The 17,485-nt window shown below is 43.0% G+C and overlaps 1 protein-coding gene across 4 annotated transcripts in view; it reads left to right on the top strand.

Moving 5' to 3' along the window:
• Positions 1–16,531, top strand: part of fam131ab (family with sequence similarity 131 member Ab) — an 18,094-nt gene extending 1,563 nt beyond the window's left edge. For 3 of the 4 annotated variants that reach the window (XM_005738334.1, XM_005738332.1, XM_005738333.2), the window contains exons 2-5: positions 8,731–8,824; positions 8,913–9,095; positions 13,875–14,006; positions 15,721–16,531. In XM_005738334.1, coding sequence (XP_005738391.1) covers positions 8,755–8,824; positions 8,913–9,095; positions 13,875–14,006; positions 15,721–16,379 — 1,044 coding nt within the window. In that variant the 5' untranslated portion in view covers positions 8,731–8,754 and the 3' untranslated portion in view covers positions 16,380–16,531. Of the gene's footprint in view, positions 1–2,895; positions 3,036–8,730; positions 8,825–8,912; positions 9,096–13,874; positions 14,007–15,720 lie in introns of all 4 variants that reach the window. The other variant, XM_005738331.1, reaches the window with a different exon arrangement.
• Positions 16,532–17,485: the final 954 nt, after the last annotated feature.

Here is a 17,485-nt window from a genome sequence, read left to right as displayed (position 1 = left end):
CCCATTACCCCTCACACAGGTCTGCCGCCTACGTGCACACGGTGTTCCCGCACATCCAGCAAAGAGTGCAGCTAAGGCAGCAGCCACCTGTTTGCCTCTCGCATTCACACTGTGGATAAACGTGTGTGACATCACACCGGTCTTGACCTAATTGTGTTGATGGGCTCATAAGTCTGTCAGAGAGCCCGAAGACACCAGAGAGGCGAAGAGAAAGAGAGGGAAAGATGCACAGTCGAGGTCTCTCTTTCTACAGTTTCCACGACAACGGAAAGTACGGTGGAAGAGAGGGAGAGAGAGAAGGAGAAGGAAGGAGACCGAGTGCGAGCAGAGACCTAGGAGCACAATTAACAGATAAATACAAATAAAAGCCGAGACTGCAGCGCTCGTTTGCTGTGACGGGGGAGAGGAGACACTGCTTGAGGCTGCCTTTTAGATAGATCACAGTCAAGGGAAGAAGATTAATTAAGATTAAAAAAGAGCAAATTAGGCCCACGCGGAGGAGAACGGTGAGCCCCCCTCATAAGAAATGCGCCACATGTTTTTAGTCTTATTCTTCACCCTAACCTACACCACCTGTGCTCTTTCCTTTCATTCAGACCCCAGTCCCATCCACCTTACCCGCAGTCATTGCCGTGCCCCAAACGTGAGCTTCTAAAGGCCGAAATGCCTTAATCTTCCAGTGCCCACTTCACGGAAGCACTGAGAGGACTAGTGCTTCCAGTGGTGGAATGTAACGTGGTACAGTCACGTACAGAGTTAATGTGAGTTACATGTATTTATGTGTTAGTCTGTTTACATCATTAATTTAACGCTTTAGTTACTTTATTATCTGTGGTATTTTAAAACTCTAATAGAAATCTACTGATACCTGAGGCTGTATTGTTAGAGAAAAGGCTGTCTCGCAGTATAAATGTAAGGTAAGAAGTGCGCATGGGCTTTAAGTGGTACAAAAACTTTAGACCGTAAACGTCCCTATTCACCAGTGTCTGTGGATCTGTTTTTTCTTCCATGCATTTCTGATCCACAGCCACGACTTAAAGCGCAACCTTGATCTGACACGCGCGACGTGCCCAATGCAAGCTTGAAAGAAAAACGCATTTGTGAGTGTCTGTGCAATGTCGCTCAAACCAACCGTGCGGGTTTAAAGGCCAGCAAAGCTGATCAACAAACATCTCAGCGTGCGGGGCTCGGTTTCAGGCGCCGAGCGGCTTTCCGGTGATTCGTTGCTGTCATGTGTATGTCAAATGCAAAAGAGTGAGGGTGCACAGCTTTCCACGCAGGCTCAAATGACCGTCTGGAACTCAATTGAAAACTACACAGAACACACGCACGTGCGCATCTTCCACTCCTCTGAACAATACTCGCATCGACTAAAGATGGCCTAGATTCAGCGATACAATACACCCCCACCCTCCTCCCCCCGATCGGGCATCCGATCTCATCACACCCAATTAAACAGCGCATATTGAATTCAGCAGGTGGGCAACATGAGCTCGGGGCGCTAAACTGCTGAAGTCCGGTGACTGATATCGGACTCAATATTTGAGATGGGCGCTGGCGACTAATCGAGCGAGTTGTTCTTTTCACGGGCAGTAACTAGAAACGCCTCCCCTGCAGCGAAGGGTCGGAAAGATGAGCTGGGCACTGACATTTAAAGGCCCGCCTCCTAATCGCGTTTGTGCAGAACTGATTTGGAGAGATTGGAGTGGGCTGGGGGCGTGCACGTGGACGCAGACGCTGAGCGATGCAAAGTTGGGGGGAGCTGTCCTGGTGCTGAAATGTTCCGCAGCGCCGCGTGCACACGAGCACCTTTGGTCCTACATGCCCCCCCCCCCCATACACACACTCTCTGTCTGTGAGGTCACGGAGAGGCGAAGATGATGGAAAGGTTAAACGCGCCCAATCAAGCGGACAGTCACGTGTCTGCGGGCGGTTCCGTGACGTTTGCAACCAGAAGGTTGCTTGGTGACATTTGCCCTTCACGTAGTCGGAGCCTTGCCTGTGTTTGTTCGTGACGTAGCCGGCTGACGTAAAAAAAATATGTTTTAAAAGCGAAACAAAACAAACGAGAAGAAACGCTCCTTGGTTCCTGCTTTTTTAGTTTTTAATTTTATCAATTTCATTTTTTAATGTTCTCTGCTTCAGTTCATCCGAAAAAGTAGACCCGACTTTATGAAACATCTAACAGGCCCGAGCTGCCGCCAGAACCGTACGTGTGCATGACATAGCATGGCTTTAAGTGCATGGAAATATATGCACCGCCCGCCTCTTGTTATCTTACCACATATAGCCTCAGAATGCGCTGCAATAAAGAAGCCCAACACTTGTATACATTACATAAGGAGGAAAGCACTTACAGTAAATACGCCTTTAAGGCCTCAATTTAAATTTGTACTATTTAACATTCGGGTTTATTGTTATTACTTTTTAAAACTGGTCGTTATTTCAATTTTATTTTTATTGTATTTAGTGCAGCGTGTTTAGGAATTTGGTAGTTAAAGGGAAATTCGGTGTTTTAATTTTTTTCCGTTAAAACAAACAAACGCAACGTTAGTGAGACGCGAACACCACATTACCTTATACGGTCATCACCCCTGAGCGCCCGACCTGTGGTCCCTCTGGAGGCATGACGTTGGCATGGTGACTGAAACTTTGAAACACACAAGGTTAGATTAAGCCTTAAAACTCCAGTGCACTAAGAAGACAAAAAAAGCACGTTACGAATCATTAATTACACTTTATTGCCACGTTACTGTGGCTTTTGTCATAGTGTCACATTTTTGCTTATTATTTATGTCGCTATTCAACGCTTTACGGAGCAAGAATGCGGCGTGGAGTTGTTTTCTGACATGTTCATTTGATATAATCCTCACGTGGCTCTCTTCCTCCTGACAGTGGCGGTTGACGGTTCGTTGCGCGTGGACTGGAGCGCGGCAAGCTCCCTGTCTGACCTAGCGCTCCTGGGGAGCACGCGGACCTCCTTGGCGCGCAGGCTGATACTGACAGCACCTTTGGGCGCACTGGACTTCAGCGAGGTGCCCTTAATTCTCTCTTTATCATAGAAAAAAAAAGTTTTTTGTGACATAACGACCCCGTGCAGTGTCTTCTGTTGGATAGCTCGGCTACAGTTCACGTTAGACATTTAAACACAGTTCTGAGTGCTTTCTAATGGGCACTAATGGCGATTCAAATGAAGACAATGTCACATTAAATGTAGTAGCAGCAGGGTGCAGCGCCGTTTAAAGAGACCAGGCCTACTCTACAAAATGGACATGTAGCCTATGTGTTTAATTACATTCAAAAGCTTTTATCGGCACCTTAATTTCTTTTGGAAAGTGGTTCTGCATTGACAATAATAAGATTATTATAGACCATTTTCACAGGTGTAAGAAACAATGGCTCAAGTCTGCCAGTGAATCATAACAGTGAACTGGTGTGCCCAGAAGCAGGATCTCACCATAGTCCATATCCATAGTATTGATACCAGTACTGGCATTGGTATCAGACTGATACTAACAAAGTAGGACTGAAATGGAAAAATATACCTCAGACGTGCACTGTATCTTTTTGTGTTTACTGTCATTTTGCCTATATTACATTTAAACAACCCCAAAGGGCTGTAGAGATGGCACATTACTCTCCAGGTCTCCAAAAACCCAGTTTCAAAATACACTGAAAGCTGAAAGTTGTCTTGTTAATTTATTATTATGGAAAGTAATCACAATCACAGTGATTTAGCGGTCGTTAAAATGTGTTCGGAATTTGCAAATTAATGATGATTCATCTCATAAATAATGTCACACTGTTCCCCCTATATATGCTGCTTTCATAAACTAAAGCTATCAGTATCAGTGTTGCTATCAGCAGTACTGGTCCTGTATTTACTTTGGATGTAGTCATGCAAGATGTAGCGGTAGTAATATAAACGCTCATATTTGACATTAAGTATTTCAGTAATCTCCTCTCTTCTCGCGCTGATTTGTTATTTCTGTTCTAACAGGCAGTCATGTTATCTGATGCAGATTGTTAACAGGGTGAAAGGGCAGGCTGCTGCAAAAGTTCACGTGTTATTCTTTTATCTTCTGCCTTAAAAGGCTCACCTCTGGCAGCACAATTGTGGCTGAACACGTATGGTCTGGGCCACGTTTTAAGTAAACTGGTGGATTATAACCTGCAGAAGCAACTATAAGAAATGGCTGCATCTCCCCACATGAAGCGGAAAATGATTTCCTCAACCTTTCCTGCTCTGATAATTACCTTATTAATCAAGCCACCCAAGTCTGTCATGTGCATTTCAACCTGGGCTTCTTTTCTCCTTTTTAGCTGTTGCTGATACTAACCAGCTGGTTTTCAACTCATTTTACAAGCCATTCAGGGTAATTAGTGGCTACTTCTTTCAAATTAGGAATTTTAAATGAAATCTCAGTGACGTGCAAGGTCCCTCACTCCGCACACGAGAGCTAGTACACTGAGAGCGCTGTTGCTCCGCATATGCCCAACTGGAGCATCTGCCTGGATGTTCATTCGAATTCCCAAGCCAAGATGAACACATTTGCACATTTTAATCTGTATTTCTGATCTGACAATTGAAAATACAGGTGGACTCAAGGCTTGACATGCTCTCTCGCAGAACTAAAAAGCCTTGGGGGATGCCCTTGTGTGGCAGGCATATATTTAAAAAAAGGAGGTAAGTGGAATTTGGGTGAGTCCAGCGGCTCTCTCTGAGAAGTTTTGCAAATATCATCTTGAATGTGAATCTACTAATCTATGTGACCCCGATGCTTTGACCTATTTAAAAGATTCCTATAAGGAACGAAGAAGGGGTTCAGCTACAGCAAGCTACTTAATGCAACAGCAGTGAGAGTTAGCAGGCTCATAATTGGCTGAGAGATGACAAGAGTGATGATGAATCCACCTTGCCCAGTTTTGTCAGTGGATACCATCTGGGTGTGAATAAGATGTGTCGCATAGAGCCAGCCAGGCACTGATTAGCGGCATCTAAGTGATCCATTACGAAATGCAGCCTCTCGCTCTTCATGGGCAGGCCTGATATTGAACATTGGAGACTGTGAGAGACAGCTTGGCTGGACTGCTGAGCTCAACACATCTATATTACAGAGGAAGTGCTCTAATGCTTCACATTTAACGGACCCTGCTTCAGCATCCTACATTTCTATTTAATGCTACAGCGTCTACTGTAAAAAGAAAGCAGGACGCCAAGTGTGAGAGTCTCTAATCTGGCTGTCGGTTGGTGTTCTGAGTGTGTGACATCATTGGTGAATCACGCACGCAGACACGCCGGGAGGAATTGTTCCACGGTGACTGGTTGCCATAGAAATGTTCCCATTGTGGAAAAGTTAACAGACAGAGAGAGGGTGAGAAAAGAGGAAGACGGTAGAAACGTGGCGTGTCAAAATATTCAGGTTCTTTTCCACAAGTGGAAGCAGAAGCCACAGCGCTCTGTTCCACTAACAGCTCTGAGGGCTTGAATTCTCAACTTTTTTTTGTCATGTATGGGTGGCAGAAGAAGGGGTTGACATTTGGTAAACAAGAACAGGGTAATTGACTCAGTTGGCCAGTACAATGGTACAAGTTAGATTTCTGCTGTGACGTGACCTCAATTAGCCCATAAAACAGAAGCTATGGCTGTAAAATGCTTCTCTGCCAGGCTTATTGGAAAACCTGGGGCATTGTTTTATGTTATTCTGTGGCTGTGTCACTGCAGACCAGTGAAATAGGTAAGCCTAATAATCCACTTTAGGTTCTTAATCACAGGTACAATAGCAAATGCAGCACATTCCAGTGTTTCCCCACAGATTTAGATTCTATTTGTGGTGAATAAACAATACCATTTGTAAGGCTCTCCTCTGCAAAAAATTGAATTCCCAAGTATTTTGTGACAGATAATGGGTTCAATTCCACCATCTTGTACTGCAGCTGTCAGCGGTAGCCCTAGTTCTGCCCTGTGAACCACTTTTAGACCTGCTGCAGGTTCTGGTAAGAGTGGTCCTCCAGCTCTCAGCACAGGCAAAGAAGAACTCCTTTCACAAACTGCAGTCCAAGATGGTGGAGTTGGAATCCCAGATCCTGACGGAGGAGCTGAAAGATATCCAGGGCCACCGCAATAACAAGCCCAGCAGGACAAGAAGAGCTGGTTTAACAGCAACAGAACTTTCAAAATAAGAGCACAGGATTCTCCACTGGTAAATCAGACAATCACAGATGGCACCATTATTTCAAATAGATTGAAAAAAATTGTGTTAGCAAATGTACTTTGGTGGCAGTTATTCGATATATGTATGGCAACGGCTACTTTTTTTTTTTTAATGGAGTGACAATCTTTGTAAAAAATTTAATAAGAAAAAACTAAATAAAAACAAAGGAATCAAACCTCACAGTATGCTTTTATCTCAGTGTGCAGGCTTTCAGGTGATGCAGTTAAAGAGGCACTGATAATGCAAGTTGCTCTGATGAGTCCGCTGCATTTTTCTCTGTGCTGTCTCCAGGCCACGGCTCACACAGACAGCACTTAACCAATGATTTAAAAGCCAAAGGTGAACCTGAGCAGCCTCTTTGCTGCTGGCAATCAGTAGACCATGAGGTTTTATGGATTCTGATGTGATGTGTGTACGTGCGTATTTGCACTGTTGTTCTTACAGTAGCCAGTACACTGACCTGCAGACATGAAACTTTAAAATGAAGGATTTTGACATTAAAACTCAGTCAGTTGTATTTAAAATATCTGAGGTATATAAATGTGTGCTACGTTGCACTGAATAAAGATTCTGCACAGCAGTCTTGAGCACCCTGTCTGCTCTGAGTACGGTTCATGTCTTCGTGTTCACTCTGCTGTTCAGTGGGGCAGTGGGAGAGCAGGGAGGGAGGGAGTCGGTGGAGGAGCAGAGTCGGCAGTCAGCATGATCATGCTCAAGCAGAGAGCTTGTACCCATGTTTTTCAAAAGCATGTGTTCTTTATCAGAATAAGAAAAAGCGCATCGTGTTGGGGTAGTGATATCCCCCTGAAATCATCATGGAATATTCCACTGAAAAAAAACAAGCTGTGAAATGAAGTTTAGATTCATGAGGCAGGGTTAGACATGAGTTCTTGAGATGGATTTTCTCCAATGATTTATAAAATCCTCCCATGTTAGACTTTCTCAGAGCAGCTGTTTGAAAGCAAATAAGATATTTAGCTGTGGGTCGTTTCTGATTTCCAATTTAAGCCCAACATCATATGTTATTCTAGAGCTCCTTGACGCCATGTATCACGTCTCCTCCGGATTATCCTCCCTCCGATCTGTGAGCAGCTCTGCGACACAGGAGGATTAGCACGTCTTGAGTGTGGGATCCCCTCTGCCGTGACAGCGCCCCTCTGACAGATAGTTTTGTTGTTCATTTATTCAGGCTGCTGTTTTGTTGCGGTTAAGTGGACTTGACACGACAAGGTCAGGGTGAAGCTCCTGTGTTGAGCTAACTTCATCACCAGTGTTCGTTGCACATCAGATGCACCCTGCATAGACTGGTGACTCACTGCAACAAGGAAGGGAAATATGGCTTTCATAGTAGGTCAAGTAGTCCAGTGCTGTTCCTTTAGATGATTGAAACTAGAGCATCAGACAGCTCCATTGTGAGTCACAGTGGGATTGGAGACAACCTGTACCTGTTGAGATCCTCTTCAGCCTTTTACAAAAGAAATCATCAAATTGCTCAGTCAGCCAAGTGTGTTGACCCATATCAAGTAACAACGTGGGAGCATTAGCTCAGCACGCAGCCCTTGCTGCTGACGTGCTCCCACGTGAGTACAGGTCGTGCTGTAAAAAGTTAGCAGACAAAGGAACTTGTCAACACTCGATACTCCCTCTGTGGTTTGAGTTTACAGAGCAGACAGATTTGACTGAGGACGGGGTGGAGGGAGGAAGGGGACCATCCTTTTGTCTTCAGTCTGGTTCTCTTAATTCTCTATGGGGAAATTACCTGTCTACACACACACACACACACACACACACACACACACACACACACACACACACATTTAAACAGACAGAATTTTAACTATGTCAAAAAAATAAAAATCTACCTGACAGAGTTGATGCCACTGGAGGGATTCACTTGGGTAACAGCTGTTTGGATATAATCTGTAAATAAATATGAGTGAAACACATAGAAATGCTCCATTTCCTCAACCATCTCCGTTCTTGCAGCCGCATAGCTAAATCCTCCATTGTATCTTGAGAAGCATCTTCTCAGTTACCTGAACTATTAGTTTGCTAATTAGCCAGCAGGCAAAACCACTAAAGCGAACGTGAGTGCGACCAAGCATCAAGTATTTTTCTGCAACTTCTGTTTCATCCCTTCAACAACCACTATGCTCATCCAGAGTGCTTAAATAGGACATTTAACTTGCTATTGCGTGCTACATAAGTCGGTTAAACATAAGCACAGTCCAGCTTTGGAGTAACTGCTGTACATTATTGATGGTGTGCAGCGTGCAACTCATTAAAACACAGATTAAAGTGTGTAAAGAGAAAATTCTTCAGTTCACAAAGGCTTGTAGTAGTACTCTGTACTCTGAATCCAGGAGTTCCTTCTCTATCAAAAGGCAGCACTGTGTTTTCTCCTGTGACTCATAGCAGGATGTATTCAGAGCTGGCTCACATTCACGCTGAGCTACTGTATGAGTTTTCACTCACTCTTATTTTTTTTCTTTTCTTTTCTTTTCTGCCGTTTCAGGTGAATGTTGACGACACCATTGAAATGTTACCAAAATCAAGAAGAGCTCTCACTATTCAAGAGATTGCTGCGTTAGCACGATCCTCCCTGCATGGTGAGTGCTGCATGATATTGTACATGGTGAAAACACCTGATCGTTGCGAGGTCATGTTGCGGTCTAATCCTTGATATTTGGCATATAGGTATTTCCCAGGTGGTCAAGGACCATGTGACGAAGCCTACAGCCATGGCACAGGGCAGAGTAGCCCATCTAATAGAGTGGAAAGGCTGGTGCAAGCCTATAGACACTACAGCGGCCCTGGAATCAGACTTCAACTCCTATTCTGACCTCACTGAAGGAGAGCAGGAGGCACGCTTTGCTGCTGGTAAGATTTTGTGTTTCTTATAATGTATTATAAAAAGTTATAGAGAGTGTTTTTTACATAGGCACTGGTAACAAACTGAAACAATGACTTAAGGCAAGAGGGCATATGAAAACGTCATGATGAAGCATTAGTTACACAAGAAACCATAATAAGAGTAAATGTAGGCTAATTTAACAGCAAACTCATGATGACTATATTTACGGCATATCAGTTTTGCATGCTCATGAACTTCAATAAATCACTGCAGGTACAATTTAGCATTAAACAAGACCTGTTCACAGAAACATCAACCCCAATCAGCTGATGGCTGGTTAGTACTCAGATGTCACAGCTATTTAAGCTGCTTCAGCCTACATCCTGTGCAAGCGCTTTTGCAACCCACCTCCACCCCAGCACTTCCATCTAATGCTGTGTCAAACACAACATCGTCACTGTTAGTGTGATCAGGTAAACACGGGGAAAGGAGGTAATCTCTTGCCTGAGTTACGTACGTTAATAATATCATTGCGGCACCAATTGCTGATTGCAACACGTGAAGGAAGAGTGGTTTGTGGCTGGATCTCAAACAGGATTAAATCAGCCACACTGTACAGTGGATGTGAGCGGATTGATCTGAAAAACAATAGTATTGATACCAACACAGGTATTGGTGTCAGATTACGACTAGCACGTTAGTATTAATACTTTGCTTCTGTCCTCCAAGTGCAATTTGTAGTTCACTGAAATTGCGTTAAACTGTCACATCTATTTTATTTTATAGCCTATTGCACATTTAAACAACAGACGTTGACCCAATGTAAACATTCAAGGTCTCCAAAAAAACTAATTTTCAAAATGCATGATAAAATGACAGGTGTACTTTGTTGTGTACTAATCACAGTAATTGCAGTAAATCACAGTGATTTAGTGGTCATTAAAATGTGTTTAAAATGTGCAAATTAGTGAAGCTTGAGCTCATAAATACTGACACATTGCTCTCCGCTATATAAGCTGCCTTTATAGGTTAAAAGTATCTGTATCTGTATTGGTATTGTCAATGCTGCTCCCATATTTACTTGGTATCAGATGAACAACAAAGAGGTGCAGTACTGCACAGCACTGCTGTATAATGAGACGGGCAATGTGGCGATAAATTCCCTGACTTCCAAAAGTTGAATCAAAACACAAGAGCTTACAGTTTTGTGCACTTTAGCTGTTTGTAATGCAGAGTGAGTTCAGCCCGAGCTGAGATAACTCTAATGACATAACCGCGGTTAAGATGTTATTTTCCTTATGTCGAGTAGGTAAGTAGAGCTTTCCTGGAACAGCCTGATTGTTTTTCCACAGCCAGTCACACCTGCCTTCCTAATTTGAATATTGAGATGTAATCACAAAGCAGGCAAAACTGAGACAACAAGAACACTCATTAATACCAGGTGTAAATACAAGGAGGCTCAAATGTCATTGGTCAGGTAAGATATCCAGACACTGATCACATGTTAGCATTTGTTGTCTTTAACTCTTCTCCTCCTCTCATGTTCCTCTGAGAGAGAGCGCACTCACCACAGCTCATCTGTCTCCTCTTTCTTTCCCTGACTCACTTCATCTTTGCCTACTCTTTCACTCACTCTTGTCCCCTGTATTTATTCTCTTATCCTATTCGCTGTCCGTTCTTTAAATGTTTCTCCCCCTGACCTCTGTTTCTCTTACCTCTTTTCCATCTTTTTCACCCTGCCCCTCCTGCCCACTCTCCCTCTATTCTTTTGCTCGCTCCCTGCAATGCAGACTCTCAAGGTTAATTTGCACAGTAAGGTTTTGCTCCCGGCTAGTGGCACCGTAACAGAGCGGTTTTCTTCTGTGCCTCCTCTGTTCTGCCTTCTTTTTTTCTGTCCTCTTTAACTGTTTACTCATCCGTCTTGTCTTTGTGATCTCATGGTCTTGTGTACGTGTATTGATGAGGTACCTAAAAGCATTATATCCATACATAAGATCAACACACTATCAGGACTAAACCTGTACTCTTTGTATATTGTACTATTTATATTGTTCAAACAGTACTATATTTGTATAGTATTAGTTGATCCTGGCCAGCTAACTGTAATACATACCAGAGAGTGTTTTTTTTGCTTTGTTTTAAACGGTAGATAACAGCATGTAAACATAAAAGCTTCAAATCATTTCATTCATTTCTTTGTTTCTGTATTACAGTTGGAAGCAGTGGGGGTAGTTGTTGGAGAGATATTACTACACATTGTACTCCTCTTCATCTCAGGGAGCCGCCACTTGTGCTGACTCTCTTTATTTGTTTATCAAGTTTCACCTTGTAGTCTGTTATGGTGCTACTGTGGGTGACTGGAGACACTGTGTGAATGTCAGCAAGTGTGTTAATGCATTAAGCAGGCATGTGCGATTGTGTTAAGTGAGCATTTGGTGGGCTTAGTGCGTATTTGAACTAGTTACTCTAGAACACACTGGTGTTTGTGAATATACTTCTGTGTATGTGTGTAGGAGGCGTGCTGAGAATTGAAAGAGCTGCTGGGGTTGTCCTTTCGATAGACTGACTTCTGCCAGCATGCTCAGACACACACACAGTCATGAATTCTTTGCAGGTAATCCTGCAGAGTATCTCCATACTCACACGTGCCTAGAATATGGTAAATGGCCTGTATTTATATAGCGCTTTACTAGTCCCCAAGGACCCCAAAGTGCTTTACATATCCAGTCATCCACCCATTCACACACTGGTGATGGCAAGCTACATTGTAGCCACAGCCACCCTGGGGCGCACTGACAGAGGCGAGGCTGCCGGACACTGGCGCCACCGGGCCCTCTGACCACCATCAGTAGGCAACGGGTGAAGTGTCTTGCCCAAGGACACAACGACCGAGACTATCCAAGCCGGGGCTCGAACCGGCAACCTTCCGATTACAAGGCGAACTCCCAACTCTTGAGCCACGATCGCCCCATATAATATCATTGAAGAATGTGGCAAACTATGTATGTGTTCATTACAGTGAGTCCAGACCAGTTTCTGTTGCCAGCACTGTAGCTGCATGGCCAGATTTATATTACGCCAACGAGGTGAAGTTACATTATGAAAGGTTATGCTATGTCAGGTTACGCTATACTATACTATGTACGCTATGCTCTATGCTATTATTCTTTGTTATGCTATTTTCCGTTATGTTATGCTTTATCACGCTACACATTGCACGTTATGCTATGCTATGCTACGCTATACTATGTTATTTTACACTATGCTATTGTTCCTTGTTACGTTATGTTACTCTGTGCTACGTTACCCAGTGCTATGCAACGTTGTAAAGTGCTTCACCTATTGTAATGCCACCCTGTGGTACCCTCCATTACACTATTTTGCTACAAATGAATGTAAATTGTAGTTTTTTTTAAAACTACATTTAATAATTAATAATTTGTTTTACTTTCCTGTTGTCAGTTTACTTTAGCATCTTGAATTATATTCAGATTTTCAAAAGACAAATTATAATTAATTAGATAATTAATAATAAATGTAATTATAACATTTAATAATTCTCATTATGAATAAATAATGAATAATATTTTATATAATTTTGTACTCATTTTCTTTAACTTATTTATAGTTTGTTTTCTTATAGTTCATTTTACTTTATATTTTTGTTTTTAGTTAAACACATATAAGGTATTTTTTACCTTATAGATATTTTGTGAAATACTATTTTTATTGATCTGAACTAAATGTTTACTTTTTTTTATTAAAGTTCTTTTATTATTGTAGCTTGTATTTAATGCTTGCTTAAAGGAATTATAAAAAGACTTTGAAAGGACAAGTAAAGAGCAGCCCACACTATTTCTATTGCTGGTACATGTGCCAGTGTTTGTGAGGACGCTCAGGGCCAAGTTACAGTGAAAGATGAATGAGATCATCGATCTTTCTCTGTGGGAGACAACGCACGAATACTGAGCATTGAGCAGGGAGAAAGAGAGTCAGAGAGACATGAGGTGATGGAGAGGAAGGAGACAGAAATTCTAATAAGAAGAGAGGGGCAGGTATGCACTATGAAAGACAATCAAACAGTAGTCATGAGCAGGCGAGTGGATAGAGTGTTTTATCAAGAAAGACATTTGTAAGAAAGGTATGATGAGAGTGGGCAGAGACATGATGAGGAAAACAGAGAAAGGGCTTTCTGATTGGTCAGCTTCTGATGATGATAACTGGTGACTGGTCACTTGGTTCTTATAGCTTACTGGTTCTGGCACTTGCTGAGTCACATCAACAACAAACTCAAACACACACACATGTGCAGCCGTCTGCCATCATGAATATGCATTAAATGCATCATGACATGCGTGTCATATTTTCTAATTTTATAAAGAAATGATATCATTGTTATTTCAATAAAAATGTCAGTGCTGATCAATAATGGATCTTTCCTGCTATTATGAGAGGCAAACACATTTAGCCAGTGCTAGACTCTCATCTTTGTGCTTCTTCCAACTCACTGTCTCCTCGGCACTGGAAGGAATGCAACCTGCATAACAACACTGTCACACACTCTGTGACATCTGTTTGAAGTACACGAGCTAAATGGCTGCCGAACAGCATTTACTGCAAAAGGAGAACAGTCTGTGTCCCTTCTTATTCTGCGCCGTGTGCTTTGTTGCTCGGTCAGACCTGCCAATTAAAATCAGCTACATGACGTGGAGGCTCACTGCCTTGCTGCTCCTTCTTGTTACTATGCCAATCATGTCATAGCTTGTGTGCATGTGTAGCTCATGCGTGTCCGTGTGTGTTTGCAGGTGTGGCGGAGCAGTTTGCCATTGCAGAGGCTAAGCTGAGGGCCTGGTCCTCCGTGGATGGCGACGAGTCCAATGATGACTCATATGATGAAGACTACCTGCCTGCGAATGAGCCCACCACACAGAGCACAGGTAAGCACCCACACAGACACTAAATCACTAAATCACATTTACTTCCTTCATATTGTGCCCTTCCTCCCTAATACCCTGTTACACACCCTCTTCCTCACTCCCCCCCTTCATTGTCTCTGTGTCTTTCATTGTCCCAGTGCCCTAGTTTTCATCCTCTCCAGACATTTTTTTTGGTTCCTTGGTGCAATTTGATATCCCTCCTGCATGTTTAATATCATTTCCTTTGCAGCAGAGACAGTGTCTGTGTGAGGATGGTGTGTGAGCGGGTTATAAATACACAGAGTGCATCTGACCAAGGCAGTGTGTACGTGCATGCTCGTGTTCACCACAGCTTTCATCTTGATTACACGGAACCACCAATAACCCGTACTGCAGCTAATAAGGTTCACCTCATTCTTGCATCTATGTCTTCATATGATCATCAATGTTTTCTTACCCCGGGGCAAAGACCATTCAGTGAAGACAGCTCCACATGTGCAAACCTGTTTGTGATATTAATCAGCTCTACATGAAACGGGATCTGAGTTTGTGACACTGTGAAACCGACTTCTTCATTTTACTGTTGCATAGATCCCGACCTCCGCTGCTTCCACAGTGATTCCACTCAAATCACATTTTGTCATGCTTATAATGCCATGTTAGTATTTCTACTAAAAATATTTGCAGGACATTGCATGGCTTTATTTAAAGAGTAACTTTTTAACATTTTTAAACTCTGTGCATTGAGTAGCTTCTAACATGAGAATGCTGGTGTTTTAACTTCCTGTGTCTTTTTAGCAGTAAACTCTGAAACATGAGTTTGTTTAAAAGGCACTCTATGGAGATAAATACATGTTCAGTAAAATGCATATGTGTTTTGTAACACTTTATAAAAAAAAACAATAATTAATAGAGAGTAAATTCATAGTTAATTAAACTTCATTTCATTATTTTTCTACTCTGAGATTATAGTAAAGCTTACTGTGATTGTCATTGAAAAGTTGCAGTGCTTAAATGTATCAAATTATAAACTGTTTTTTGGTTGTCTAATACAAAACTGTAACTTGTGTTTTTGAAAGTACTTAAGTTGGCAGGGAGCGTGGCATTTAGAATAAATGACAAGAAAATAAACCACGGGGCAGCAGTTTATATCCCATTATACCCAGTGCTTAGTTTTAACTTTTTAATTTTATTTATGCATTTATTTGTTACTTTTGTTGCAGTTTATTTAGTTGAAGTGGGCGGATTGAGCCAAATATTGATAGTATCGATACTAAAGCTGCTACTGGTATTGGATCGATATTAGCACAAACAGATCAATACTTTACTTCTATCCTCTAGTTTCAGTATATAATATAATATAATATAATATAATATAATATAATATAATATAATATAATCATATTATTTATTACATACCCTGAGGACGTAACACTACCGTTATTGCCGTTTTAGTGTGTACTCTCAATCTAGAGTTTATGGTATGTCATCATGATATTTTAAAACAAAGAAACACAAAAAATTAAGACACAAATAAAAATTAATGACAAAATGACAAAACTACAATAGCTCCAGAGTGCCTCTAGTGGTAAACGTCTCCATAGGGTTCCTTTAAATGAGGAAAAAAATTGATTTGATTCTGCAGTCAGTCACAAAAACCAACTGAAAATGTTGTCTTATCGCTGTTCTTCTTCCTTCAGGACTTCATGCTTACAGTCTGTGTCATTCCCTCTAGATGTGCCATCTTATCCTCCCTACTTGAAGGACCTGATCCACAGTCAGCTTTGCCAACACCTCGGCTTCCGAAGCCCCTGTTGCGAGAGTCGAGGTGGAGGTGTAGAGGGAGGTGGCAGTGGAGAGCCCTCCCCTACGGCAGGCTCTCCTGACACCCTGTGCTCCAGCCTCTGCAGCCTGGATGAGCAGCACCCGCTGCTGCGCGACCTGGGAAGCCACCGCGGCACCCACTGCCACAGCAACGCCGCAGAGCTTGCTGCAAAGATCCTGTCAGCGCTGCATGGACGGGAGGAGCTGCTCCTTGCCCGACTTCAGAGGGTGGGGCAGAGTGGGCCTGGCGGGGGAGACTGTGGCTTCCAAAGCCTGGGAGTGGTAGGGCGGGGCATCAGGCCCTGTGGGGGTCAGGACTCGCCTTGCTACTCAATGTCTTATTCTGACACGTACCTGTCACCAGGTGAGGATGACGACACCCCCTGCAAGGACTATGACAGCACCGTGTGCCAGGTGGAGGCGGAGCGCAACGGGGTGGAATACCCGCCCGACTACGACCCTCGCAGGAGGGTGTCCGACGTGGCCTCCTCTGGTGTCGTTTCTCTGGATGAGGAGGACGAAGAGGAGGAGGAGGAAGAGGAGAGGGCAGGAGAGCCAAACAACCAGTGACTCCTCTCTTCTCGCCTCAGTGTTGAATCCCTCCACACCCTCCGAAAGACTCCCTCGCCCCCTTCATGGCATCTGAAAAATGTCACACTTTGAGCATGTTGGGTTTTTTTCTGTCTCTCCTTGGACCGATTAAATCATCCGTCTTTGCCTTACTTGCAGCATTTCCTCATAACTGCTTTGTCCTCATCCCACGTCTCCCGTCAGTTTTCCTTTGAAGGCGTCCAAACAATCCTTTTTCTTATCAATGTGAAAGCGGCGAGTGTGCTGGACTTGCTGAAGCAGCCCAGCGACCGACTCGTGGGTATGACGCTCACAGTTTTCGGCTCTGTTCTGTACCTGTGAAGCAAACAGACGCCGCTCCGAGGCACACAGAATGACTGAGAGTCCAAAACTCTGACTTACTATTTGCATGTTTTTTGCAAGTGCTGAAATCATTGGGCTGACCCGGTCTTGAGCACGATTTGTAATCTCAGCTGTTCTGTATAACCCCCCTCCCTCCCTGCCCATCTCCCCCCTCCCACCTCAGCGTCTCCCACAGGAGGGCAGGTTGACATTGCATCCTGGGACCTGCCCTTCCTCCCTCCTCCCAAACCCCCCTCCTTTGCAAGAGACTAAATAGCATCCTTTTTGGGCATGGCTTGCTGAGTATGCCAAACTATTTATCCCTGTCACTACCAATTATGAGCAAATGCTGGGAATGTCTTCAAAGTGACAGGACATAGTATGTATTTTAAAATAACAAAGTTTAAAAAAAAACTAACAAACAAACAAATTTGTCACAGATGATATGACAGAAATGATATGTTTTTATTGTACTAGTTTTCTATCACTCAGACAGTTGTTGTTCATATTATTCCAAACGTCATTATGATGGGCATCCGCCATAATGATCAGCTTTGGCTTCTGGATATTTTGAGTGATTCTGTGGATTCCTGCAGGGAAAACACAAGAATTTTGGCAGTCCTGAAGTGGCTGTGGGTGTTCAGCAGGAAGCCTCGCAGTCTTAAACAGACAGATATGTTTTTTTGTTTTTTCCTCTGTGAAGCGATAAGTTGCATTGGAGATTTTTCTATATTTTTGTATGCGTTGTCTTGCTTTGATCTCTT

This window comes from Pundamilia nyererei, unplaced genomic scaffold (genome assembly GCF_000239375.1).
Source record: "Pundamilia nyererei isolate P.nyererei 1_Seehausen unplaced genomic scaffold, PunNye1.0 scaffold00083, whole genome shotgun sequence".
In the NCBI taxonomy this organism is placed as follows: Eukaryota; Metazoa; Chordata; class Actinopteri; order Cichliformes; family Cichlidae; genus Pundamilia; species Pundamilia nyererei.
Note: the sequence above shows the minus strand (reverse complement) of the source record. Positions and strands in the feature narration are given on the sequence as shown.